Source organism: Ailuropoda melanoleuca, chromosome 14 (assembly GCF_002007445.2).
Source record: "Ailuropoda melanoleuca isolate Jingjing chromosome 14, ASM200744v2, whole genome shotgun sequence".
Lineage (NCBI taxonomy): Eukaryota > Metazoa > Chordata > Mammalia > Carnivora > Ursidae > Ailuropoda > Ailuropoda melanoleuca.
Window position 1 is genome coordinate 17,853,942 of NC_048231.1, and position 26,789 is coordinate 17,880,730.

A 26,789-nucleotide genomic window follows, 5' to 3' on the forward strand; every position below is an offset into this window, starting at 1 on the left:
TCCCAGCGCACCGCGCCTAAGTCGTTTCCTTTACTTTCAGCGCGACCTTCCGCGGTTATCCAGCAGGTTACTCAACAAGACTACAATTCCCATGAGCTCAGCAGGACATATTCAGAAGCTAGGGAAACAATGAGACGTGTTCTTTGCGGCCTTACGGGTGATGAATGGTTGTATGAGCGGTTGCATTTCGGGCCCCTTTAGGGATAACCCGAGGGAGCTTGAAGGAACTCTACAGCAGGCATAAGCTAAAGTCTGACGAGGTGGAACGGAAGTACCCGGTGGGAGTGAGGAGGAGCCGGAAGTTAAGGCGGGGAGGGGCGGGGGGTGGAGGGAAAAGCAAGCCAGGAGGTTCTACGGCCGCTTCTAGTAGTTTCCAGGCGCTGCCGGGCGGCTGGGACCAGGCGGTCCTGAGGCTGTGGCTGTGGCTGCTCGGGAGCTGGTGGCGGTGCGACAGGAGAGCCGATGGCCAAGTGGGGTGAGGGCGACCCACGCTGGATCGTGGAGGAGCGGGCGGACGCCACCAACGTCAACAACTGGCACTGGTGAGGGCCAGCGGGCCAGGCCTTGGGAGCGCTCCGGCCCGACCAGGTTGCGGGTCCCTAGAACCTTGGTCGGAACAAAGCTAGGGCCCGGGGCAGCCCTACCCGGAGATGGGGGTGGGTTCTTCCTGTGGCAGGGATCCGAAGTCCCAGGTCCCTCCACACACCGCCACCTGCCTCTGTTTTAGTGTTTGGAGGGCAAGGGGGCGACGGGGAGGGCTGCACCCAGAGGAGGGGTTCCAGAGATACGAGAACATAACCTCCTAGCCTATGCATCCAGCCTGAGCGGGGACATGCTTCCCACACGTGGCCGGAGGAGTCAGTGAGACCCACACCGCCGTGGATTGTGTTGGGAGATTGCTGAGTTAGGCTGGGGGCCGCGGACCTGAAGTTGCTATTTTGCGGCTTACCGGTGAAATTCAGTCAGTCGTAGGGGACCACTGCCTAAGTCTAGAGGGCAAAGTTTCGGAACGTGTTCTGCAGGTGCTGAGAGCTTAGTGATGCTGAAGATGCCATGGCCTCTCACCCGGAACTATTCATTTGCTTGTGTTGTAACTCCCGGGACTGCCCCTGGTTGCCGGGCAATCATGGTTTTATAACGTAACCAGTTTTAAAAGCCTCTTCTCCTTTATGAAATTAAAAGTACTATTTCCTTATCTTTTCACTCCACTGAACTTTGTTCACACTGTCTTTACTGTGTTTTTACTTTGTTGCAGTTCTTTTTGCTGCTGGTTTCTCTACTATTTAGTACCTTGGGAGGCAGAGAGTGATTTTTCTTCTCTATATCTCAGCCTGCCTTCTCTCCTCTTAACATACACAGAGTGTTTGATCTAATTTGTTTTGAAGCCCTGACTTACACTGTTTCCATGGCCATCTAGAGGACACAGAATGTGTAGGGGATTTTTAGCACCGCCTGAATTTGACAGGTCAGAACACTGTGCTAATGAGGTCAAGATTATCAGTTTATTACTTACTGGACTTGTTAGCTAAATACTGCATTCTACCCCCCACTCTTGTATCCCTGACCTCAGCAGGATGGTCACAGTTTTCCATTTGGTCAAACGGGGGCGCCATGTTTAAGTGTCAGAGACTGACCCTAGCACATCATGCTGAGAAAGGAAAGCATAATTTCCCATTTGACTTGTAACCATTCCATGCAGCCGTTGTCTTTATTGACAATAGGATTCCTTGTCTTCCTAAAAGAGGATAACACGTTTGTGGATGTACTGGAGTGGGACTGATCTTTTCAAACTATTTGTCAGGCCTCTTTTAACCTTGGATTCTCTCGCACAGAGCAAGCAGTGTATCTTTCATTTGGCTGCTGGTCCATAGCTTTATTTCTGTTTTGCAGGACAGAGAGGGATGCTTCAAATTGGTCCACGGATAAGCTGAAAACACTGTTCCTGGCAGTGCGGGTGCAAAATGAGGAAGGTAAATGTGAGGTGACAGAAGTGAATAAGCTTGATGGAGAGGCATCCATTAACAATCGCAAAGGCAAACTTATCTTCTTTTATGAGTGGAGCGTCAAACTAAATTGGACAGGTAAGTGTATGCCAGGCTGTTAGGATCAACATTAACCACATTTTGGTTGACCTGTTAAGGAGCTGGGGAGAACAGTTTGGGTAAAGTTAGGAACTCTTCCAGGGAGACAGTGCTGCTTTGGAGTTCTGTAGCAATCAGTATTGGGTGCCAGAATTTCTCTGCTGCTTTGGGACACTAAATGCATTTCCCCCCCGGGGGGAATCTGACAAGTCCCCACCAGTGAAACATTTGGGCCACTGAATCTTTGGGCTACATAATATGTTACGAAATTTTATATAAGGTAATATTTCTCAGACTGGCTAACTTTTATCTCTTGGGTGATTGATTTAAAGGTGGGAAGGGGGATTTTTTTGGTCTTGATCTTTTTTTTACTTTCTCCGGTGTGAGTCCACCAGTTTCGACTACTGTGCTAATGAAGTTTGTACAGGACTATCATTTGGGGCAGTTTTATTCTCTAGTTTATGTCCCTTCTGTGATGGTATTGGCAAAGAATTAGAGCCATGTATGTGCCCCACCTAGATGGTTCTAATAGTGGGGAGGCTGAATTTTAAAAGGCACTAAAGCTAAAGGAGTACGTGTAGGGGGCAAAACATAGAATAGATTTATACTTCAATGAGCATTTCTCAAGTAAATGGTAATAAAGAAGGGAAAAGTAAATCTATCTGTTCATAACTTTTTTAAAAAACTACTAAAGTACAGTAGTCTGAAAGGACCCTTACATGCCCCCTTGCCCAGTCCTCTTTTTAGAGATTGAGAAGCTGAGGTCAAGAGAAGTGAAGATAAATGTCTTGTTGGTTAATTTTGAAATATAGTCATTTCTGCTATAACATCACCCATGTGTTCTAAAAATCACCATACTGTGTGAAGTTGCTCAACCAAAACTACAGGGCTTATGGGGGAAGACAGGGTTAGGGACAGGACACAGTACTCAAAACCTTCATTGGTGACACGTTTTTTAAGTGTAGGAAGTAAAAATTGATAGCACAGTTCTGCACGTTCGATGGGAAGAAACACATAAATAATAAACATGCTGCTTTACCTTGAAAGAGACCCGAAGTTCACTTGGGAAAGTGGGCATCGGGAGGGTTGCAGCACGCGGGTTACTGTAAATTGGCGGAAGAAGGGTCAGCTGAAATCAGAGGGAACAGTCTGACACCAGTGTGGGTGGCATGGCTCGTAACACATGGGGAACTGAGGTAGCCAGTAGAGAAAGGTCTGGGAAGTGTGTCTCATTCCTGCGCAGCGCCTTTCAGCTGGTGTGGTTTGGTGTGTGTTCACCTGGTATTTCTCAGAAATCCCGTACTAGCAAGCGTGAAATTCATGCTGTGATCACGTTGTCCCCTAATAATATGTCAGTCGCACTGGAATAAACTTGGTTTCAGAACAAACATCTCAGCAGAACTGACTGTCTCGATTATTGACCCGAATTCTCCCTGGCAGAATTCACACTAGTGCCACATCCACTTAGCTCTCAGTCCCATGCAGTAATAAAACAGTTGGCCTCAACAAATTTAATGAGGAAAGACATTTCTTCTGGGGAAGTGGGGGGAGGGTTGATTGCATCTGGTGTTCTCTTCAGTAATTCCAAAGAAGTACAAGCAGAGGAGTAGCTGGAACTCCAGAGCAGACTTTGCCTGCAGGAGAGACTAATGACGTTGCATTGCTTTTGACAGGTACCTCTAAGTCTGGAGTGCAGTACAAGGGACACGTGGAGATCCCCAATTTATCCGATGAAAACAGTGTGGATGAAGTAGAGGTTCGTGCTTCCTAACTCCTCATCTGAGTCTTCCACATCCTCTATTCTCAGATGAGGAGAATGACCTGTCATTCAAGCCCAGGCTGGGTCCCAGCATTCAGAACCTCAGTCTGCAGAGGATTTTCTAGGTCTGTGGTGCCGTGGGGAGATGCCGGCATAGCTCGTGCTATTTAATGACTCTGTCTTAGCTAGTAACTTGGGTTCTAACGTTAGCCACCGTGGCTTTGACAGAGAGAACTCGAGAAAGAACACTCCTGGGGACTGGAAAAATACCCCAGCCCTCACACGTTTCCTTTGGAAATGTCAGCAGTTCTCTCATTGCGCGGCATCCACATTCCACACTGTGGGTGCCCCTCAAGTTATTTACCACCTACTTCTGATCTTTCACTCAGATTAGTGTGAGCCTTGCCAAAGATGAGCCTGACACAAATCTCGTGGCCTTAATGAAGGAAGAAGGGGTGAAACTTCTAAGAGAAGCAATGGGAATTTACATCAGCACCCTCAAAACAGGTATCCCTTGAGTAGTTCTGTATGCCTTCAGGAAGTAGCTCCCCCCACCCCCGGCCAGCAGACTCTGATTAAGGGGCCTGACCGTTCTTTCTTTGACAAATGAATAAAAATTTGGGGGGAGGGGGCTTATTTCATCTCCAAGTCAGTCTATAAACTCAATAAGGGAAAGATCTAGAGGTGGGTTGTCTGATACCTTGACTGTTGAGCCCTTGAAATGTGGCTAGTCCAAATTGAGTTGTACCATGAGTATAAAATACAGTGGGTTTTGAGAACTTGGTACAAAAAAAGAATGTGAACGATCCATAGCTTTTTTATATTGATAACCTTGAAACAATTGTTTGGATGTATTGGGTTAAATATATTATTAAAATTAATTTCACTTGCTCGTTTTAACGCTATAATGTGGCTACCGGATAATGTGAAACTCTGTGTGAGGCTGACCTTGTGTATCTGTCAGACAGCACTGATCTAAAGACCCAGCGTCCCCAGACTCACTGAGCACAGTGCTGGACTATCTTTGATACGCATCCTCCAGGGACACTTAGGGGGTCATTAGGTAGCAGTTAGCTCTCCCCCAAGAATTCCAGTTCTGCCGGTGTGTTCTGTTCTTGGTGTCGGAGTACGTAGCATGGCTGTCAAAGGGAAACAGCATAGAAGGTGACCCCTCTTTTGGTGGGAACTCATGCTCTGGTGCCAAAACTAGTCGTGGCTGCTCTACAGAGGTAAGGCAGCGTGGAGAAGGGGGACTAAACCTGCGTCCGTGGGCATCGTGCCCTCCTCTTGAAGTCATTGCAAGGGCCACTACATTCATTCACTCCTATCCATAGTAGATCTCATGTACATTTAACAAGTTGTAATGCTTCTAATGGAGTCAGGTTCAGAACAATCCTAGTTAACATTCTGTATTCTACAGCATACACTCAGATACCTGTCTGGCATAGACCAAAAGGTAAAGGCGTGAAGTAGAAAGACTCTTTTTTCTCTGTCCTGACCTCATTCCGGGGTAAGATGGCCATGTGTGTCAAACTCTAAAGAAGCCCCAAATCTCAGCTACTAAGAAATAACTTCCAGGAGTGGGGATTTTATCTTTTCAGAATTCACGCAGGGCATGATCTTGCCTACGATGAACGGGGAGTCCGTAGACCCAGCCGGGCAGCCAGCACTGAAAACTGAGGAGCGCAAGGTAAATAAATGGTGTTTCCATGTGCTTTTCTGTCTGACCTTAACCTCCAAGCCAGAGCGGCATGTGATCTGCCCATGGTGCGTTACACGGAGTCCGCAACATGTAGTTGTTTATCTCTCTCTCTTTAACCTGGTTTTTATTCTTTTAGGACAGACCTCTAGAGCAAATGGGAGCTCTCAGGGGCTTCTGAGTTTGAGTCTTGATTACATTTAACAGCAGTTAGGAGGTTAGGAACACAGGATCGTGTTTACCTTATATATGGCTTCGATATTACTGCTAAGTGGGGTATTGCGTTTTCCTACTTTCACACTGGAGGTCTCATGAAGGTCCTGGGGTTAGATCACTACACTGACCTGTCAAGAAATGGATCGATCTCACCACATTTGCAGGGTGCGCAAATATTTTTGTGGAGAGGGAACTTGTGTGCCTCAGGCTCAGCACTTGGCCTGCTCCCCTGTTGCCCTTTTGTCAGCACAGCAAACGCAATTCCAGAGGGAAGGTGGCTGCTTCCAGCTCTTTAAGCACAGACTTTTTCTTTGAAAATTACACTGAGTGCCTCAGAAATACCTCATGATTGGCCCCGTCCTTTGGTCAGCGGGGTTCTCAGTGAGTCTCTCTCCTCCTTCACCCGGAGCAGTGTTTTCAGTGGGAACTGAAGATATTCTGGGCAAGTCCCCCTCATGACTGCAGCATCCATGCACATCCCCTCCAAGCCCCTGGGATAGTTAGCACTAGAGGCAAAGACATTTGAGAGGATGAGTAACAGGCCTGTCCTGGAAGCCATGTGAGTGCCGGTTTCCCCATCCCTCTCAACCTTTCTCACTGCCACCTCCACAGGCTAAGTCTGCTCCTTCAAAAACCCAGGCCAGACCTGTTGGTGTCAAAATCCCCACTTGTAAGATCACCCTTAGAGAAACCTTCCTGACCTCACCAGAGGAGCTCTATAGAGTCTTTACCACCCAAGAGGTAAGTATAATCCTGTCCTTCAGGCCTCATGGCATCTGCTCTTGTGAGGTGACTTGGGCTGTGGGCACGTCCCCTCTGTGTGCGGAGCGGGTACTGAAAAGCGGAGCTGTGAGGTTTTCCCTCCTACAGGCAGAGGCAAAGGAAAAACCCTTCTGTTCACCCTACTCAGCAGAGTGGCCATGCCTCCTTTTTCCTCCCATATACTAGTTTTGGGTGGTGTGAGTGGGCACCACGGGAAGCATTCTTGTCAGAGAAGGGAATGGATCTGAAGGAATGGCATCCTGGATTCACAAAGCACTACGCAAGTCACAGCCTTGAGTAGTGGCTGTTCCGTTGTAGTGGAACAGAACAGAGCCTGGTCATTGGGCAAAGTGGTATCTTTGGAATTGAGAGCTGAGGTGTGGAAGTGTCAGCTGGCATTTGTCTGTGGGTCCCACTGAGAGGGACGTCTTCTTCCTACCTCCTTTTTTTCCACAGCTCGTTCAGGCCTTTACCCATGCTCCCGCAATGTTAGAAGCAGACAAAGGTGGGAAGTTTCACCTGGTAGATGGCAACGTCTCTGGGGAATTCACTGATCTGGTGAGTGCCTGCTAGCCCCAAACCCAGGATGTAGTCTCTGGTCAGAAGAATATATTGTTCCTTCTTTTTTCGGCTCCATAGGTAAAATTTAATCTCTCCAGTTAGTAAAAGCTCATTTTTGATTTTTCAAAAGAACATTGCAGTTAAATTCTCTTGCTTTCCTAGGATTTTTTTCCTCAGTGGAATAAAATTAGTTCTTCCTGAAAAAAGGCTTTGTGGAAGAGGGGTCATAAATATCGGTGGGTGGTGGCTTTCCATTTGCAGCACTGAAACGTCACCTGGGCACAGCTGAGCCGACCCAGCTTCGGCGGCAGAGAAACGGGGCTGGGACTGGTCAGAAGCCTCCAACTCCACGGTCGTCCGCTTTGTGCCCCTAAGTGGTGGAATCGCACAGATGATAGACTCCGTACGAAAGGCAGATGGCTGCTCCCAGCCAGGCTCAGGGACGTGGTGGTCCCCGGTACAGACTGATCTCTTTGATTATTTTAGGTCCCCGAGAAACTGATCGTGATGAAGTGGAGGTTTAAATCTTGGCCAGAAGGTAAGTATACGGATTTGCTCGTGGCCGTTAGCCCCAGAACTCGTTCTTCTCCCCTTGTCTCAAATCCTGATGGAAACCCTGGATCTGAAACCTCCCTCCTCTCTGCCTTTCCCCAGGGCACTTTGCCACCATCACCTTGACCTTCCTTGACAAGAACGGAGAGACTGAGCTGTGCATGGAAGGCAGAGGCATCCCGGCCCCTGAGGAAGAGAGGACGCGGCAGGGCTGGCAGCGGTACTACTTTGAGGGCATCAAACAGACCTTTGGCTACGGCGCACGCTTATTTTAGGGCTGGCAGCAGGGGGCGGCCCGCTCCTTCGGTCCAGCCCTCTCCTGACTGGGGTTTGGGACTCCCAGGATTGCACCATCCCAACCACTAACTTGGGGCTGGGGCCCCTTCCCTCCACGTATACCTGGGGTTTGTGCATGTTTTCTGCTGGGTGGGATCAGAGGGCGATTTCTCTTTTATGTGTACATACGCTAAATAAACGTAATTTAAAAAACGTGCATAACCGGAAGCCTGTGTGGATGGGGTGGCTGGTATTAATGAGTTCCCTTGAAGATAATTAAAGGGAAAAAAACAGGTTTTGTTTACATTCTGGCTAAGGGTAGAGGCGTGAAGGAAAGCCTGCTTCTCACCAGCATTCCTGCACTCGTCTCCTTTCTGCAGACGGGTCCAAAGCTGCTGCTCCCCTCACGGATGGAAGACGGTGTGGGAGGGTGCTCTGGGGTAAACCGTGCCAGAAACCTTAATGCCGGCAGAGGTGGCGTTCTGGGCTCTCCTCTGTGTGGCCTCTCAAATCCTCCTGCGGGAGCAGACGAGCACCGGGTGCTGCTGAGCTGCGGAAAGCTGCCCACACTGTGGCAGGGGAACGGTGGGCCTCACGTTCACGGCTCCTGCTTACTGAGCAGTTACTAGGTTCCGGACACTAAGTAGCCCCCTTGCGTTAGCTCATTTAACCCCCATAACAGCCTTCTGGAAAAGACACCACCAGGATTTCTGTTGTGTAAGAGTCTAAGCCTTGCTTTGCTTCAGTAATATCCCAGACCCTGCAGCTGCCATTTAGCAGAGTTGAGATTGGGAACAAGGACTGTAACTTGCAGAGCCGGTGCTCGAGCCTAAACCACTGTGCCTGCTGCCCTGTCGCTGGGTTCGTCCCTTCAGAGAGCTGCTGTATTTCTAGGGTGTCGGGCATCCCTCCTGGAGTAGAAACTTCCAGGCCTCTTACTACTCCCAGAAAGAGGAAGACATGAACGTTCTTGTTAAGAGTATTTCTTAAAATACCTGGTTCCACTAAACAGGTTTACGGAGCACTGACCAAGTAGTGGGGATATGTTCAAATGGGGTTCCAGCTGCCACATGGCAAGAGAAGCAACTACCCCCCCCCCCGCAGGAGGGTCACTTTCCTGGACCAGCCCTGCATCCCGCGGGAGTCCGGCCCTCGGCCTCCTGCAGGCACAGCTATTTCCTTCATCTATTTTTGCCTCTTTTATTAGGTGGCAGCAAGGCCTGCGGGCTAATCCTCCCAGCATGACTTAGCCACAACATTGTAGTTAAAGGAGAAAACCAGTACTGCTGGGGATCATTTAGACCCCCGAAAGCCACTTTTGGCTTGAATTACTCAAAGGAATGGTGGATTGAACTAATTAGCATTTAATTGGGCATTAGATCCGCCTCCTAGGGGTCCAAAAAGACGCCTTTTGATAAAGAACCTGGACTGTAGCTTGAACCAAATCTAGGGGCCCCTCCTAACAGACTCCTCCTCCCCAGAGACCAGTGACAAAAAAAGGAGCCCTTGCATATCCAACAGGAGAGTTAACCAATTCTATAGGGTTCTTGAAAAAAATCTGAAGCAGAGATGACAAACACCTTAAGAAAAACCAAAGCACCGGGCAAATCACCTATCAGGTGACACACTCAGTGACAGTTCACATCCCCAGTGTTGATGATGGGCTGCTCCAATTTTTACCACGGCCATTTTACTGATAGCGTTTTTGAGCCTAGAAAGCAGAATGACAGAGCTAAAAACAAAACTGTGGAGTTGATTGGACTTGGGTTGAATGGTGCCCCTGCCTAACAAATGGAGCAAATTTTCTCACCTGTATGATGGGTACAATACGTACCTTATCAGAGCATTAGAGAGGACACATACAGAAGCACCGGCACTTGGTGACATCTGGCAAACATCACCTACGAACGGCTGGACTCCAGAGCCCAAGTGTCTTCCCTGGAGCAAGAATATTTTGAAAAGCTAGTTAATTGGCCAAATGGCAAATCATAGGCCACGGACTCACCTCACTCAGAATCACCTGGGGGAACCTGTTAAATTCAGCAAATTTTATGGACTCTGCCCCTAATTGATCTCAGTGTGGGGTGTTGCCCATGAACCTAAGAATAAATACCACAGGTGACATTGAGGTCAGGATGCACTTTGAGAAGCACCCCAACCTGTTAAAATCTAACTGTAACGGAGGAGCCCAAAGAAGCCCATTTGGGACCTTTTTGTGACTAACAGGACAAAGGCTCTGAAACACTGTCTTCCAACAGACAAGGGAGGTCGGCAGGATCTGGCTGGGCTTGTACCACTGGTTGTTTTAAATCGTAGTAAGAAATCAATCTGACCCGTCTTACCCAACCTAAGACTCTAGGAGATACATCAGACAGAGAAAAACTGGGCAAAACCATCCTGGTGACCGGGGCAGCTAAACCAGAAATGGCGGTGGTGGTTGTGCTGGATGCATGGCCACAGAGGGCTCCCGGGGTTTGGGATAGGAAGAACAGCGAGTCAAGACAGTGATCTGACCAACACTGGACCCGAACAGGAGGAGGGGGCCCCTCCTGGGCCTGGTACCGGCCGCGCCTGAAATACTCCCTTTAGCAGGGTCAGTGACCTCTCCATCACTGTTTCTCCCCATACACACCTGTGCCCTGAGCCCGCAGCCACCTGCATGGCAGCTCTTCCTCCTTTGTACAGTTTGAATTAACACCATTTTATAGCTGACCTGCTCCCCAGCCCCTTCAAGGCTCCTTTCCAACCCCCTTTATCTTCTGTCATCTGTGGCCTGACATGGTAGCAATTTCGCCTGTCACTTAGATTACAGATCAAAAATGTGGCTTGCTAAATTCAGTTTGGGTTAACAGACAACCACTAGGAACAGATTAAATTTAGACAATGTGTGTAAGTGTCAAGTTATATTAGAGAGGAGGAGAATTAGCAGATTCCTATGAAAACAGACTCTGGGGGGCACCTGGGTGGCTCAGTCATTAAGCGTCTGCCTTCCACTCGGGTCATGGTCTGTGGTCCTGGGATCGAGGCCCTCATCGCATTGGGCTTCCTGCTCTGCGGGCGGCCTGCTTCTCCCTCTCCCACTCCCACTCCCCCTGCTTGTGTTCCCTCTCTCGTGCTCTCTGTCAAATAGTATCTTTAAAAAATTTTTTTAAAAATTTGAAAACAGACTCTGGGAAGGCTTTATCTTCTTAATTTAACAAGAAGTTTCTGCCGGGGCACCTTGGTGGCTCAATCGGTTGGGCGGCCAATTCTTGATTTCAGCTCTGGTCATGATCTCAGGATCCTGGGATCGAGGCCCACATCGGTCTCCATGCTCAGCGGGAAGCCTGCTTCTCCCTCTCCCTCTGCTCACGCTCTGTCTCTCAAATAAATTAAGTTAGTAAATAAATAAAAAGAGTTGCTGCTAAAAGACATTTAAAATATACCTGTGCTAATCATCATGTTCATTGCCCCAGACGAGAAAAAGGGAGTGAACGTGGATCCCATCTGGTGACTTGAGATCCAGGCCTCTCTGGCCCTGTAACAGTTCAGTTGCACCACAGTATTTTCAGACTGTGGTCCAGGACCAGACTAACAAACTTACCTCTAGGTGTGATGGTTATGGAAACATCTGGCTCTCTGAGCATCTCCAGGTGGCGGACACACCTTGTCTCATCCTCCTTCCTGATATGTCTCTGTTCTTCCCCAAGTGCCAGGGGAGAGAGGGCAGGGTCTGTTAAGGGTAGCAACCAAGGCAGGGTACAGGTCCACTTCCATCATCTTACAGGTGTAACCCTTCCGGCAACTCTGCGTCGGATCCCACGGCAGCAAACCACTTCCTCTGCCGCGTGCCATTTAGCTCTGACTCAGAAGTCCTCCTGTCCACAGGAACTAGCGAAGGGTGCCCGTGTCCCTGAGGTCCGACCAGCTCCTCCCTTTCTCCCAGGCAACCCTGTAGCAGTGTGAGTTGGGATAACTCACATTTACACCCAATCTCCGCACTCCAGTTCTGCCTGCCCAGCTGGGTTAAGCAGAGGCAAACAACCCCGGGGGGCTTGGCCTGGGCTGCACACAGGGTTCCCTACACCCCTGCGGAGGCTCCAAATTCTTCATCAGACAGAATTTGAAAATAAAGTGCTTTATTGCTGAGGTCACACAGAGCTTCAGGGCAGCCATCTAGAGGCTGAGGTCCCCACCTTTAGAAGCTTTCGTGAACAGGACAGTTGGGACCACAGCATTTCCAGTCCACACAAGGCAAGGAAGTACGGTTCGGGGGGTGAGGGGACAGGTGTGTAGGAGAGCTGATTATGTGCCTCTCTTCCCAGCTCTGAGCTCAGTGCCTTCAGCAACATCAGCTCAGGAGCCTGAAGTGGGCCATGGTGGGAGCGTTTACACCACAGAAATCGCCCAAATCTGGGCTTGCCTGCCACCAACCCTGTCCAGAGAACTGGTTTACCAGTTCACGGTGGGGCACACCTCCTGAGCCAATTCTGAGTCCGCCCCAAGCCGCACCATCTCCCAGGCCTGCACACGTCTACAACCCGAACAGAACAGAGGTGCTGGACAAAGGAAGGGACCCGCATTGGTTGGCCTATTCCCTGCCTGGAGCCAGCCCTTGTCTAGGCCGCCTCAGCCTGTCTGTCCACATTTGCCCCCACGGATTCACTTCAGCCCTATACCCGAAAGGCAGCTCAGAGCTGAAGGTAACCTGTTATGGACCGGGCCCTGGTCTGTGGTGGCTCCCAGCAGAGGTGGGGCAAGAGGGCCTCGTGCGACCACCCAGAGGTAAGGGGGACTGCTCACTAGGCTGGCTGCCAGCCTGACCAGGGGCAGCTGTAGGGCCTCGGGACCCGGGCATCCCACCACAGGTTCTGGGACTCACGATGTGCGCGGAGAGCCAGCGCAGGGGGAGAGGGAAGAAAACGAGTGGCGAGGCTGGGACACTGCCTCACAGCGGGCCGGAGAAGGCAGTCCCTACAGACACACATTTCCCCGGTACACCCAGACACCTCGGGGAGCGAGTGCTCTCCCTCGCCCTGGGCCCTGTACACCCCTCGACCTTGTCCCCAACCCCACACCGACACCCGGGGTGCCGACCTGCCTGGGGTTCACTGGCGGGGGGCCTGTGGCACCAGGCTGGCCTCCCCGGGTCCAGGCGGAGACGGAGGCAGGGCGAGGGGTCCGCAGAGGCAGGGTCTAGGGCACAGTGCCCCCCCCCCCCCCTTAGTACTCCTTGGCCTCCTGCAACTGGGCCAGGTACTCGTCCTCGGGCGGGTTGTCGGCGCAGGCCCGGCCGTTGTTGGGGGGCCGCACGGCATGGTAGCGGCTCCAGTCCCCCTTGCACAGGATCCAGGGCAGCGTGTCCACCTTGAAGTGTAGCTCAGGCGAGAAGTCGGTGCTGACGAGGTCGGGCGTGCCAGCCCCCTTGCCCGGGGTCAGCAGCCAGCTGCCCGCATCGTAGCAGCAGTGCTGGGCGGCCAGGGTGCTTCTCTCCACCGAGAGCAGGGAGCGCAGGCAGAAGCACGCCGTGGGCTGGTACACGTCCAGGTGCTCGCGCAGGCCGCTCGTGTCCCTCCAGCAGAAGCTGCGGCCCCGGTGCTCATCCTGCAGGCTCATGGCGCTGGACACAGCCTCCAGCGGGTACGTGCAGGGGCAGCTGGGCCGCTCCTGCAGCACCGGCTCAGGTACTTGGCCAGGAACTCGCTCTCGCAGTTCAGCCACTTCTCACAGCTGTCCACATCTGCAGAGGGGAGGGCAACCGGTCACCGGTGGGGTGGGAGCGGGTCAAGGACCAACGCCCAGGGCGAGAAGGCCCCACACCAGAGCTGGATGCCATCTGCCCCGGCCTCCCCTGTGGACAGAGAGGGGCTCCCGAGTAACCCCCCAGGAAACGTAAAGCTAGCGGCCACGACTCAGAATGGATGTTGGCCAAGGGGCTGGAGGAGGGGCCTGGAGGCTGTCCCTTCACGTGCTGGATGGTGGAAAGGAGCTGGGCTCTTGGGGAAGGAGCTGGGGTGGTTGGGGGCAAGGCCCGCTGTTTTAAGCAGTTGGTAAGAAAGTGTCCCACTGTCTTCACCATTGGTCCGTTCTTATTCTTACCTCCACCAGTCTCAGGCTCACTCTGTCTCTCTGGGCCCCCTGCGGCCCCCTCTGTCTATGCTGGCCTCCTCCATTCTCTCTCCTTTGGGAATGTGGCCTCTAACACATGGCTCCTTTCTCTTTGCTCCAGAACTTTGGGGGCACGCTCTGCAGCGTAGTGCTCAAGCTGGTCACGTGTGTCTCTCCTCCTAAGACCCGAGCTCCTCGAGGGCAGATCCCCGGCCCCACACAGTGCCAGGCGCACCCCACCGGCTCGGGGAGCTTCACAGTACTGAGTAGGCCCCACCCACAAGGGGGCCTGTGGGGAGCTGCCTCCCTCCTCGTGGGGTGCAAGTGACACCAAGATGCAGAACATCCCAGCAAAAACAGCCTGCTCTCAAGCTGCTGGAAGGGGCAGCTCCGGAGTTCCGGCCCCTGACCTGTTTCGGACAGCACCCCTTCCCACACAGAGCCTGCTGGGGAGCCTCCAGAGTGGCCGGGAGTGGAAGCCAGAACATCGCCATGCCCTCCTGCAGCCAGCCAGAATCTGCCCCACGGACTGGCCTCTGAGCGCTGTGGCTCCCATCAGGACCTTCTTCCCAGCAGGAATGTCAGTCTGGGAAAGGCCAGTGGCCTAGCTCCCCACTCACCTGGGCCAAGTATGTCCGTAGCATTGTGGGCCAGGGGCTGCCAGCCCTCACTGGGGAAGCCCAAGGGGTCCTTGTCCTCGGTGCCTTTGGGAAGAGAGGAGGCCAGGCTGGTGGGGCGGCCCAGCCCTCACTAGGCTCTCAGTGCCCACAGCATCTGGGCTAGGCCTGGGCCGAGGCCAGACCACCGCCTCCGTGAGCTGCCTGCCTCCCTTCTCCGGGCCCCGCCCTCCAACAAGGCCTGCATTCCCAGGGGGCCGAGCCCACCGTCTAAGTGGCCGCCTCTGCAGGCCCCGGGGCTCTCGTCTTGCCAGGACAAGGGGGCAGGTCGCAGGCACGGTACTCGGTGGCGGTGGAGGCGAAGCCGCAGGGCCGAGTCCTCCTCCGGCTGCCGCTGCTACAGCTCCCACTGCAGGGAGACCAGGGGCTCCACTCCGCTGGAAGCTCATAGTCTGGGTCAAGGCAGGGAGCCTGGGGTGAGCGAGCACAGCCCACAGGGACCATCGGTGCCAATTAGCAGAAGGCGCCCCTTCCTCAGGAGGACGCCGCCCGTGCCAGAGCTGCTGGCCCCATGGACGAAGTCTGGGCTGCATTTCAGCCCCTACCTGTCCCTCCGCGGGGCCCCATGTACAGCGGACCCCCATGCCAATCACGTCGGTCAAAACCACGGCTGACAAGACCGCCCTGGCGCTGGGATAGGAAGGAAGATCCTGACTTCCCACGTTTGGGACCCAGTCCTGGCCCGAGCAACCTGCCGTACACCATGACGGCACGTGCAGACCTCCGTTGTGCCGGGCTGGGACCCGGGGGTGTCTCTGTGCAACCCCCAAAGTCCTGACACAGCCGGCTCTCTCCTCACTTCCCAGGCAGTTCTGAGCAGACGGGCACCAAGAGTTTAAGGACGATTAATGGAAGAAGAGCAGAAAGGCACGCAAATTCTGCCAGTTTACATTATTTTGGTGAACTGGGGCAAGGCTGCCGGGCCTTAGTCTTCATCACGGCACCGCCATCCCAGGACGACACGCCAGGGCCCTGGGGAGAATGGCTGCAATGGTGCCTGAAACACGAAGCATGAAACTGCAGCGCAAAAAATGAGAATGGCCGTCATGGGGGCTGGGCAGGCGTGAGGGGGCGTTTTCTGGACAGTCTGGGCTGTTATGTTGTTTTCCGATAAAAACAGCCAATATTTACTTGACTCTATGCCGGCACTTTAAGTGTATGAACTCCCTTCATACCCTCTACACCCAATCTTATGTAGTAAGGGTTGTGTCATTCTCCATTTTAGAGAGGAAGGAAATGAGGCACAGAGAGGTTGAGTAACTTGCCCAAGGTCACTCAGCTGGTAGGCGGCCCAGCCAGGATGCAAACCTCACACAGTCTGAACATGAGGTCAGTTGTGAGTGGTGGGGTTTATAGCATTCTCCAATTTGTTGGCAACTGAAAGATACGACTATAAAAATTAACAAATGTTCGTTTGCTGAGGGGGTCTCAGGGCTGTTGTGAAGGTCAGATGTTTGGGGAAAGAAACCGCGAATTTTGCAAGCTATGGGTAATGCTGCTACTCAGGGGGCGATGGTGTCTGTTCACGCCTAAGCTCCTGGTCTCCACAGCTGCCCCTGCTCGGGAAGCTCTCAGGCCTCTCTCTAGCCCACTCCCTCTCAGGACCTCCAGAGGCAGCAGCCGGGGATGCCAAGATGGGGGTGCTCACCGGAGCCGGCTGGACCCTTGCAGGCCCAGTCCCCAGGGGCCAGCCAGCCCCGCTCCCAGCTGCCGGTGGTGCCACTGAACCCAGGGTCCTGCTCACCGCACTCTTCCTCGTCGCTGTCCTCCTGGCCTCACTCTGGCCGTCCTCTGCAGGGTAATCGTCCTCCTCGTCCTCCTCCTCCTCCTCTTCTTCCTCTTCTTCTCCTGGGGCTCTGCCCTTGAGATCAGTCCTCCCCTCCTCGCCCTCCAGGTAGCCCCAGAACAGGGGCCAGAAGAGCTCCTCGGCGGGCAGCCAGCATGAAGCACCCTGGGGCCAGCGCCTGCTGGGCTCGGCCAGCAGGTCCATCTCCACCTCGGCCTGGGGACCCTCCACCACCTCAATGGTCACCTGCAGAGGGACAAACACAGGCTGGCCGGTGAAGGAGGGCTCAGGGCAGGAACAGGAGAGATGACAAGTGTAGGCGGCAGGGGCAGAGGTCCTACCTTCCCTCCAAACCAGCTCATTTTCGTCACCAACCTTCCTGGCCTCCCAGGGCACATGGGGTCACAGTTTAAGACTTGGCTGTGCATCAGAATGCCCTGGGTGTTCCAGACTCCCTGACCCAACCCTAGACACCTGTTTAACCGCCTGAGGTGGGGCCAGGCGCGGCGGCTCTAACACTGTGTCAGGATAGAGACCTCTCGCTTAAGAGATGCTGGCTGTGAACTGTGGCTCCATTGGGGGCCGCTAACAGCCCTGGGGCTCGTTGTGGGACTGGAAAATAATAGCGAAGACAGCAAACTCCCATAGCGGGCCCCGGGTCTGGAGGTGGGAGGGGGACACAGAGGGTGCAGGGAGGCAGGGATGTCCCCTCACTTGTCACATGGTGGACAGAAAATAAGAAACATGAAGTCATTTATGTGAAAGTGAATTTTGAAAACATTATTTTTGGCTATTACAAAATAATATGAGGGGTGCCTGGGTGGCTTAGTCGGTTAACTGTATGCCTTCAGCTCAGGTCACAATCTCCAGTCTTCGGGTCCTGGGATTGAGCCCCGCATCATGGGCTCCATCGTCAGGCTCCCTGCTCAGCAGGGAGTCTGCTTCTCCCTCTCCCTCTGCCCTTTCCCCCAGCTTGTGCTCTCTCTCTCGCTTTCTCACTCATTCTCTCTCTCAAATAAATAAATAAACTCTCTAAAAAAAATGAGGTTACTGAACAAAATTTGGGGGGAAACCAGCAAAATATAATGAAAAAAATTAAAATCTTTAACATTTTGATGATTGGTCTTCCAGGTTTTACACACACACACACACACACACACACGTGTGCACAGACACATATACTTTTAAACAATTTAAGAATATTAGATTCTACACTTTTTTGTGGCCTTTTCTCTTCTGATGAAAGTGTTTGCAAACCGTAGGTGCTGCACCAAAGGCAGAACTACTACCACCAGGGATTGAGGATCGGCAGTGGGGAACATAAACTAGAATCCCACTGGCCCCATGAAGCCCCTCTGGGGGGGCAGCCCCCCCCACTATCGGCCCACCCCATTTTGCATGCAACCGACCCTGCAGGAAGGGTTGGGCCTGAGTGGGGGCCACAAGTCCCTCCTCCCCCAGATTCCTGGGAGCTCCTGCAGCTCACGAAGCTTCTCCACACGTCTGGTCCTCGTGACAGCCCTGGGCCGTCTGTCCCTTGCCATGGTCTAGAACACAGGGGCTCAGGGGCCATGTGTCCTGCTCAGTCTGTAGCTGGGAAGAGAATGAGCATTACCCCCACTATTCCATCTTCCATGACCCTGAACAGGACCCCTGCTCTGCAAGGAAGACAGTTCAGCCCAGCTCCTTTCCAGGCGCCCACTGGGCCCACGGCCCTCCTGTAGCTCTCACCTGGATACTGGGGTTCGGGGTGCTCAAGTCTGTGTTGGCCAATCTTGGCAGTTTCTGCAGCTCAAGCAGCAAGGGAGTGTCCTCCGGGGTCCTGGGAGGGGCCGCCCTGTCCGGGCTCAGGGCTGCTGGCTCACTGAGCGCCCGGTGCCTGTGACGGCGTGGCCCTGACTGCAGGTGGCAGGTTCTGGGGAGCAGAAGGCTCCCCTCTTCTTCCCTAGGAGAGCCGGGATCTGAGGAGGCTGATACCTGAAAGAGAGAGAGGCGGAGGGAGGGGTGATTGGGGTCAGGGCTCGCCCCAAGTAGACCTGAAGAGGGGGATTCAGGAGCCCTGGGGTCTGTCCAGGCCACAAACCTCCCCCGTGTGACTATGTATCTGAACATACCGGCTTCACCACCTCAGAGGGTAAGTGAGGCCATGTCCACAGAGTGCCTGGACAGACGGCGCCAGCATGAGGCATGGTGGGGGCTAAATCAGGTTTCTACACATGGAAGAGACACAGCTCACCTCCTCATTTTACAGATGAAGAAAACTGAGGTCCAGAGAAGGAAGCCTGTGTTTCCAAGTGCAGTTAGCAGACCACATGCCTCAGAGTCCCCCAGGCTCTGGGTGGGGAACAGACAGCGGGCCTCCCAAGTCAGGGCAGGAAGGCCCAGAAAAGCCCACAGGGAAGTGAGGGCAGACCTGGGCCTTCCCCCAGCAGGCTCTCCGGCCACTGGCCCTCCCAAGCCGTCCAGGTGAGGGCTGTATTCCTTAGCACCCCTGACCACTGCTACCTTCCTCCGCCCGCCCACCTGGGCCCTGGCACCTTTCCCCACTCCAGGTGCTGGTACAGCTGTCTGCCTGCCAGTTAATTCCCTCCACCGGCCAGTGCCCCCGGGGGAGGGGGGTCCACACCAGAACCGTCCCTGCTTCCGCTCAGATAGTAAGTGAAAGACCCTGCGTGTCTCTGACTCCAGCTACAGCCCTCACCGGCTCAGTGGGACAGTGGGGCGGCCGTCCACCTACTTCCAGGCTGCCGCCATTACTCAGGTTTCCACAACAGGATGGAAAGAGCACTGCCCAGAGCTGCCTTTATGAACCAGGGGCTGGGAGCCAATGGATCCCAACCTACTCAGTCCACAGCCCTGACCCTATCTCCCACCTCATATCTGAAACGGTGTGAAAAACACAGGTCTGGACAGTCAGATCAGCTTGGGTTCAAATCCCAGCTCTGCCTCTTACTAGCTCACTCAACTCGATCTGCAAAATGAGGATAATTCCTACCTGGAAGGACTGTCAGAATTTTATTTATCAAATATTTCCACAGCATCTGTGGCACTTTTCTAAACACTCGATCACTCATTTCATCCTCCCAACAACCCTCAGAGGTAGGTGCCGGCTGTCATCCCCATTTGGACAATGGAAACTAAAGCACAGAGAAGGCAAGTCACTTGTCCGAGGTCCCACAGACATTTAGTGGTAGAGCCAGGATTTGAACCAGACAGCCTGGGCCCAGAACCCACACCCTTCTTCTTCTTCTTTTTTTTTTTTTTTTAAATTTTATTTTTAAGTACTCTCTACACCCAACATGGGGCTCGAACCCACACCCTGAGATTAAGAGCCACACGCTCCACCACCTGAGCCAGCCAGGCGCCCCAGGGCGCATACTGCTGACCATTCTGCTCGGACACTACAGGCAAGAGTGGGGAGAGCCTACCTCACGACTCAGAGGCTTACTCAGCCTAGTTTTGCGCTATGACTTTCTTTCCTTGGGTTGGAAAGAGAATCGGAACCTTCAGTCTCTCCCCTTGAGCCCCTCCCTCCAGGGGTCTGCAGACACCTGGCTCCAAGGCTCCTGCATTAATCTCTGTGGGCCCATCGCGTCTGGCTCTGGAATCTGCAGCTCAGTCAAAGGGCTCTCGTCTGGACAGCCAGGCTGGGTGAGCAGAGGATGGACAGATGAGTAACAGAACAGCTCAGCCCCTTCGCTGACCAGTCTCGGAGGCCTGGCACATCCCCACATGCTGCCTTCCTGGCAGCCTCCACCCATGACGCCACCAAAGCCCTAACTGCCCCTGTGATGTGGTTCAGCAGCTCCTCTGTCTGTGGCCTCTGGGGTCCAGGGACAGGCAGTCTCAGGACAGCAGGACCTCAGGGTCTGCAGCCTTTCTGGCTGATGTGGGTGCCCCTGCCCTGTGAGCAGATAGTTAGGCAGTGGTTCTCACTGAGGACATTTGGCAAGGTCTGGAGACATATGTGATTGTCACAACCGGAAAGGGGTGCTCCTGGCACCTTATGGGTGAGGCCTGAGAGCCTACGACACATAGGACAGCCCCACACAAATTATCCAGCCCAGAATGTCCGCAAGGCTACAGCTAAGAAGCTCTGCTCTCAGGGTGCCTGGCTGGCTCAGTCGGCAGAGAACCTGACTCTTGATCTCGGGGTCATGAGTTCAAGCCCCACACTGGGTGTAGAGATTACCTGAATGCATACATACGTAGATAACTAAACTTAAAAAAAGAAAGAAATCCTCCTCTAAAGTCAGGCCGCTTAGGTCTGAATCCCCAAATAGCCTGGCTTCTGACCTGTGGGACCCTGACAGGGGACATGAGCTCTGTGAACATTGTTATCTGTAAAATGGAGAACAGTGATGGGAAAGAGCTGGAATCCAGCAGGTGCTCAGAATGTGCGTTTCCAGCCCTTTTCCACCTCTACACTCCCTGGTGCCCAGGTGAAACAGATGATGAGCAAAAGCCATACATAGCCCCATCTAACCATCCCAGCCACACGCCACCCTTCTCTGCAGCTGCTCTCGGGGCCTCCTGCCCCATGTTTCAGGCCCCAGGGAACCCCAGGAGTGCAGTGGAGGGGGGACACCAGTCTTATTTTGGGTTCCTTCAGAAGCCAACCTTGACACAAGAATTCAAGGGCAAGGCGTTCCTTCAGAAGGTGATTCCTGGAGACACAGGAGGGAGTGGGGGAGGAAGTCAGGGACAGGAAGCAGCTAATACAGAAATGCTCCCTCAAGTTAGTGACCACGGGGGCAAGTGGAGCTCAGTCCCATCGAGGGTCTCAGTTATTCCCCCAGAAGAAGGGAGCTGGGCTACGTACCTATAAGCCCTGCCGGTTACTGGTTGAGGGCTGCCGGAGGGAGGAGAGGATTTGCTCCCTGGGCACCTCAGGCTTGCGGTGACAGCTCAGAGCAGCCCTAGTGGCAGTGACAGCCATCTGGCAGCTGGATACTGGCAACTGGATGAAAGGCCTGCAGAGATCCGGGCAGAGCCCCCAGAGCCCTGCCCCGCAAGTGCTGTCTGAGCACATCTTCCCTCCCCGGCCTGGGCCAGGCCCTTGATGTGCCTTCTGCCACCCCAGCTAGACTGCAGGCAGGACTTTTTGTCTGCTTTGCTCCTGGGAAGGCTGTGCCTAGCACAGTGCCTGGTACACAGGAGGAGCTCAATAAATCATCGCTGACTGACTGAATGAACACTAGCAACCCCGAGGGGTGAAGGTGACTACGTTAATGATGAGCCCACAGGAAGGCTCAGACAGGGTCAGGGATTGACGGGGGGTCACCAAGGTTACAGTACCGGAGCTCAGGTTCAAATTCAGCTCTGCCTGATCTCAACGCCCACGCCTGGGTGCACGCACGCGTGCGTGGACACTCACGACAACCCCCAGGCACGGCCACCTCTGTCTTCACAAAGAACTTCGTGTTTGTCATCTTGCTGGCAGCTCATGGTCACGGGTGTAGGCTGGAGGCCCCACCGCCTGGGTTCCAATCCTGACTTGTACACTTAGGAGCTGTGTGACCTTGGGCAGGTCAACTTAATCTGCCTTAAACTCTGTCTCCATAAATGAAGGGAACAGCAGTCTCTGTCTTGTGTGGTTGCTGAGTTAGAACGAGGGCTACCTCAAACACGGCCAGCGTGCGGTGAGCCTCACCTAGGGGCGGTGACGGATGTTTCTAGAGAGACGGTACCCCTCTGACCAGGCACTGTTAGTTCTTTACATTTTAGTTGGTCTGAGGTCCCCAGCCACCGTGGATGTGGGAACTCTGGGGGGTGTATTCCCATGGCCTGAATTCTGAGGTTCCAGCACATTTAAGAACACCTGTCTTGTCCCCCAGGACCACCTCCCCCATCTGTTACCCTCGCACGTGGAGTTTCACGCAGGTACAAATATCCAAGTCCGTTCTTTGCGGGAATGGCGTCAACGCCCAGATAGACATCAGACATGCAGACATACACCAAGATCTACCCCCCCCATTCTCTCTCTCTCTCTCTCTCTCCCTCCCTCACACACACACACACACACACACACACACACACACACACACCCTCCCCGGCTTGGCCAGGCGTGAGCCCACCTGCTAAGCTGCTTCAGCCCCCTCACAGTGCCGCAGGGGTCAGGAACTTGCTCTGGATAATGAAACCCCGCGGCCAGGCGCAGCCCGGCACCCCCCTCCCCGCAGCCCCAGCAGTCCAGGCCCATGCACACAGAGCCAGGCCGCACACAGTCACCCCGGCCTCCCAGGATGGGCTGGAGACCTAGCACTCAACAACACTGCCTCTTCCAGGCCAGAGGACCACAGGCGGAGGAGGGGGCTGGACTTCCCCCTCCAGCCCACCCGGTCCCCAGCGGAGACCTCGGAGCTCCTCCTTGTCACGAGAGTACTAGTGACAAGGTGGGTCCTGCCAGGCCACGACTGGCTTCGTGCTGTGTGCCCCGAGTCCTCGCACAGGCTTGGTATCTGACCGCTCCGCTGCTGCCGTCTTGAAATGCTTCGAGGCCCCACATTCTCATTCTGCACCCGGCCCTCCGATGACGTAGTCAGTGCCGCCAAGCACACTCGCTGAATTCTCACCCCCTTGGGGCAGGTGCTCGTGTCACCCTCGCCTCATAGCCGAGGCAGCCGAGGATCAGTGAGGTGCAGTAATTTGGTTGGGGTCACCCAGGGCCCTGGCGGAACAGGACTCGAGGCAGGTGATCTGGCCGGAGGGGCTGTGCCCTTATCCCTTGTGCTTGGCCAGCTCTAAGCAAGGGCTGCACCTGCGGGTTCGCTGACTGCCGCTCGGGTACACAGAGTGCCGAATGACCAAAACACTAGGGCACGATGTTCCACTCTTCACATCCACCCCTCCGTTTGATCTTCAAAACAACCCAGTGAGAGGCAAAGGGGAGGAACGAGATTGGGAGACCGAGAGCCAGTGACGAAAGGACTTGCCCGGGACGGCCAAGCAGCCCAGGCTCCTGGCCCCCCTTCCTATTCTTCCCTTTCTCCCTCAACCAGCTTTCCAGTAGTTCCAAATTCTGAGCAGGAAGAATGGTCTGGAGGGAGAGCGATGGTCACAGTCAAGGTCCAAGGAGGTAGCCAGCGGCCGGGGGAGGCTGAGGGTGAAGCCACAGGCTTGGCATCACAGACACCTGGGTTCCAGTCCCCCTTCTGACACTCACTCACTGGTTGGGCTAGAAAGTGGGCCCCCCCAACCAAAGAAAACCGACCTGCAGGAACATATCTGCTTCCTGGTGCCCCGGCCTGGCAGGTGAGACCTTTCAACCCATCACGCCCCTCCTGCAAGCCAGCCCTTGATGCCAGGCACCTGGCTGGATGACACCCAGGCCCAAGTGCTGACTAAGCACCCCGACCATATGTGTGACGCTGCCCCAGGCCCGCAGGCTCCTTCCTCTGTGCCTGAGCTCTTCACTCTCAGCCCATCCCTCATGCGAGCATCCTTCTGTGGGGACCACGTCCCTGCTGCTACAGCAGGAATGCCTGCAGCTCCGTCCCATGGGGGACCCTTCCTGTGGAACAGTCCATGCAGCCTGGAAGAGCCGTCCTCTCTCACTTCTCTCTTCCCTAATTCTCATCTCCATCACCCTCCCGTGGCCCCAAGTTCCTCAACTCTTCTCCCCCGCCTCAGGTCTTCCCTTGCCTGCGCAGGAGGTGGTGGGTGCCATGGCAAGGGGTCCAGGGGTCCCGGAATTAAGCCAAGCTGGGTTTCAATCCCAGTTCACCGCTTACTAGCTGCAGATGGTGGGTTAGTTATTAGATCCACCATCCGTTTCCTCATCCCTAAAATGAGGAAAACAAGACAAGCAACACAAAATGCTAGGCACTGCGGCTGTCTGGGTGGTGGTCGGATCCTTACTAGAGTGGAAGACACCCAAGGCACAGCTCTGTCATTCTTTGCCCGTCTAGCACCCAACAAATCCTCGTAACGACGATGCCACGCACATGCACCATGCTTCCTCACCCAGCAGGCCATCCAACAGAATGGGCTCTCTTACTCCCATTTGATTCTGGGGGTAAATTGAGGCTCAGCAACAGGCCTGCCCAGAGAGAGGGTGGCACACTTTGTTCCTGATGCTGATGATTTCAAGACTTTTCAAGACTTCAGATGAGCAGGCTGGGGGGTGTCATGCAAAGAGGGACCATACGGTCCCTGGTAGAGCTCTCGAAATGACAGCCCAGACTGCCAAGCTCAGTTAAGCTTACCGGCTCTGTACCTTGATTTTTCCCTCTGGAAAATGGGAATAACAACCATGTCAGAATGGTGCAACAATGAGGTAACATCACATAAAGTACTTTGAGAAGGCTCGCTTCCCCTCAGTCAACTCATACCTTAGACCCAGGGCAGGGATTTATGTCCTTCAGCTTCTTCTTCAAAGTCTTTGGAGTTGTCAGTTATTTCTGACCAATCACCTAAGCCCTTAGAACAGCATTCTGCCTTATCCCAACATGATTTCTTAGCTAACACCTTGCTGTGGAACAGCTTAACACACATCACACAGGCTTCGGAAGCAGTGTTTGAGCCAGACGGGATCAGGGAGATGACTTAGCCCCTTATTCTAAAAGTCAGGAAATCATCCATAGTGAGTCATACATGAGTTAACGACCCACTGGGACCAGAACCCCAGGCCCTGGGCTCCAAGCTCTGTTTTTCCTTCATGGCACTAACGTGCTTTAACATGTTTTTGAGGGTTCTGCCAGGCCCTATTCTAGGGCTGGGGATATGACTTTGGCTCTGAAATAACTCATCCTCTAGGCTAGTCTTGGGGCAGGTCCGGCAAACATATCACAAATAATCACAATACAAAGCAGTAAGTACTAAAACAGAAACTGTGTCAAATGAGTAGGGGGAAAAATGTCAATTCAATTAATTTTATGACCAGTGTCATCTCCACCTAGGAGGTGGGACTGGCCAGAGGCTGTTCAGTTCCTCTGGATTTGTCTACAGCAGCGGTTGCCGACCATGGTCGGGGGAGGGGTGTCCCTCAGGAAACACTGGGCAATGTCTGGCTCCGTCCAGGAGTGGGTGCTACAGGCACCTAGTGGGTCAAGGCCAGGGATGCCGCTGAATATGTACCATGCACAACAAAGAACCATACAGCCCAAAATGACGAGTGCGGAGGCTGAGAGGCTCTGGTCTATAGGATGTGCTCTCAACAAGGAGCAAAAACTGGACACCGGGGGCAAAACACCTTGGATATTACGATTTGCAACACATTAAAGTCCCACAGTACACAGACAGTATATTTATGGCATTAAAATTTCAGTGGAAGAGGCACTTAGGGGGAAAAATATCTAAAAGTCTCCTTAGGAAGGCAGCATTGGAAAAAAGGTGTATTAACACCAGTCCACGGAGACCCCAAGCGCAGGCAGGCCCCTGCTTCCCACCGCCTCTGGAAGGCCTCAGCAGCCTGGGCACTACTAGCCCCCCAGGCTGGGCATACCACTCACCCACCAGTCCCCTGCACCCGGCTGGGCCTCTCAGTGTCCTCATTTGGAAAATGGGAAGAAGTACTCTGTCCTCCTCCTAGAAGAGCTCAGTGCATGGGAGGAGCCAGGACCCCTTGCCACACCAGCCTGCATACCCTGAAACAAGGGTTTTGTCCCCAAGGGGATCAGTGTCCCCTGCAGTCCACGGAGGAATGGCTGGACTGCTGACCCCTGGCGCAAGGAGGCAGGTTTTGACAGATCGTGTTTCCTCTCCACGTCTAAACCACTCTTTCTCAACTCGCTCTTCTGTTTTCAGTCGCATCCCCAAAGCCCACTCACAGGCCACCCAGAAAGCGCCCCCCATCACGTCTTAGCGACCTCTTCTGCTCTTCCAAGTACATAGTCATATCAAGGTCCCTGGCTGATACTACTCCCCAAAAAGTTGAAAGCCCCCACTCACTACCTCATCTCATCTCCATTCACACTCAAAGGGACTCAAATCCTTTGCAGGTCTGATTTGAGGCTGCACCGGCTGGTTATGCGGCCGGTCGAACCTCAGCATCTCCGCGCAGCGCCGCGTTCCCCTCCCACCTCCCCGCTCCTCTCGGAGCGCGCCCCTGGACAAGGGGGCTGCAGGAGAGGTTCGCTCAGGGCGAGGCAGCCACTGGAGGGAGAGGCCGGGCTATCCCGCGGGGTCCGCGCCGGTCGCTCGGCCCAGAAGTGGAGTCTCTCCCACGCCGGCCCGCCGCCCGGCCTGAACAGGGGCTCCTGCAGGTCCGGCGCACCTGGCCCCCGCTCCGCGCCCGCCCTCGGAGGTCGCCGCTCGCGGCCCGGCCCCGCCGCTCACCTCCGCCAGCCTCGCGGGGCTCTGGGGCCGCGGCTTCTTCAGGGGGAACGCCCGG

At 54.0% G+C, this 26,789-nt stretch overlaps 2 protein-coding genes across 2 annotated transcripts; one reads left to right on the forward strand and one right to left on the reverse strand.

Moving 5' to 3' along the window:
- The first annotated feature begins 81 nt into the window (after window positions 1–81).
- On the forward strand, window positions 82–8,125 carry AHSA1 (activator of HSP90 ATPase activity 1). The gene is made up of 9 exons (XM_002926348.4): window positions 82–542; window positions 1,891–2,081; window positions 3,755–3,837; window positions 4,230–4,347; window positions 5,442–5,530; window positions 6,368–6,496; window positions 6,974–7,075; window positions 7,565–7,616; window positions 7,733–8,125. The coding sequence occupies exons 1-9, from the start codon at window positions 463–465 to the stop codon at window positions 7,903–7,905; spliced, it is 1,017 nt and encodes a 338-aa protein (XP_002926394.2). The 5' UTR covers window positions 82–462; the 3' UTR covers window positions 7,906–8,125.
- Window positions 8,126–12,028: 3,903 nt separating this feature from the next.
- On the reverse strand, window positions 12,029–26,788 carry ISM2 (isthmin 2; the record flags this gene model as incomplete). Its single annotated transcript, XM_034643044.1, is given in 8 exon segments — window positions 12,029–13,563; window positions 13,566–13,625; window positions 14,614–14,697; window positions 14,922–15,062; window positions 16,415–16,444; window positions 16,447–16,702; window positions 18,188–18,433; window positions 26,735–26,788. Coding segments are annotated over 8 exon segments (1,326 nt in total), but the record flags the coding sequence as incomplete, so codon positions are not given.
- Window position 26,789: the final 1 nt, after the last annotated feature.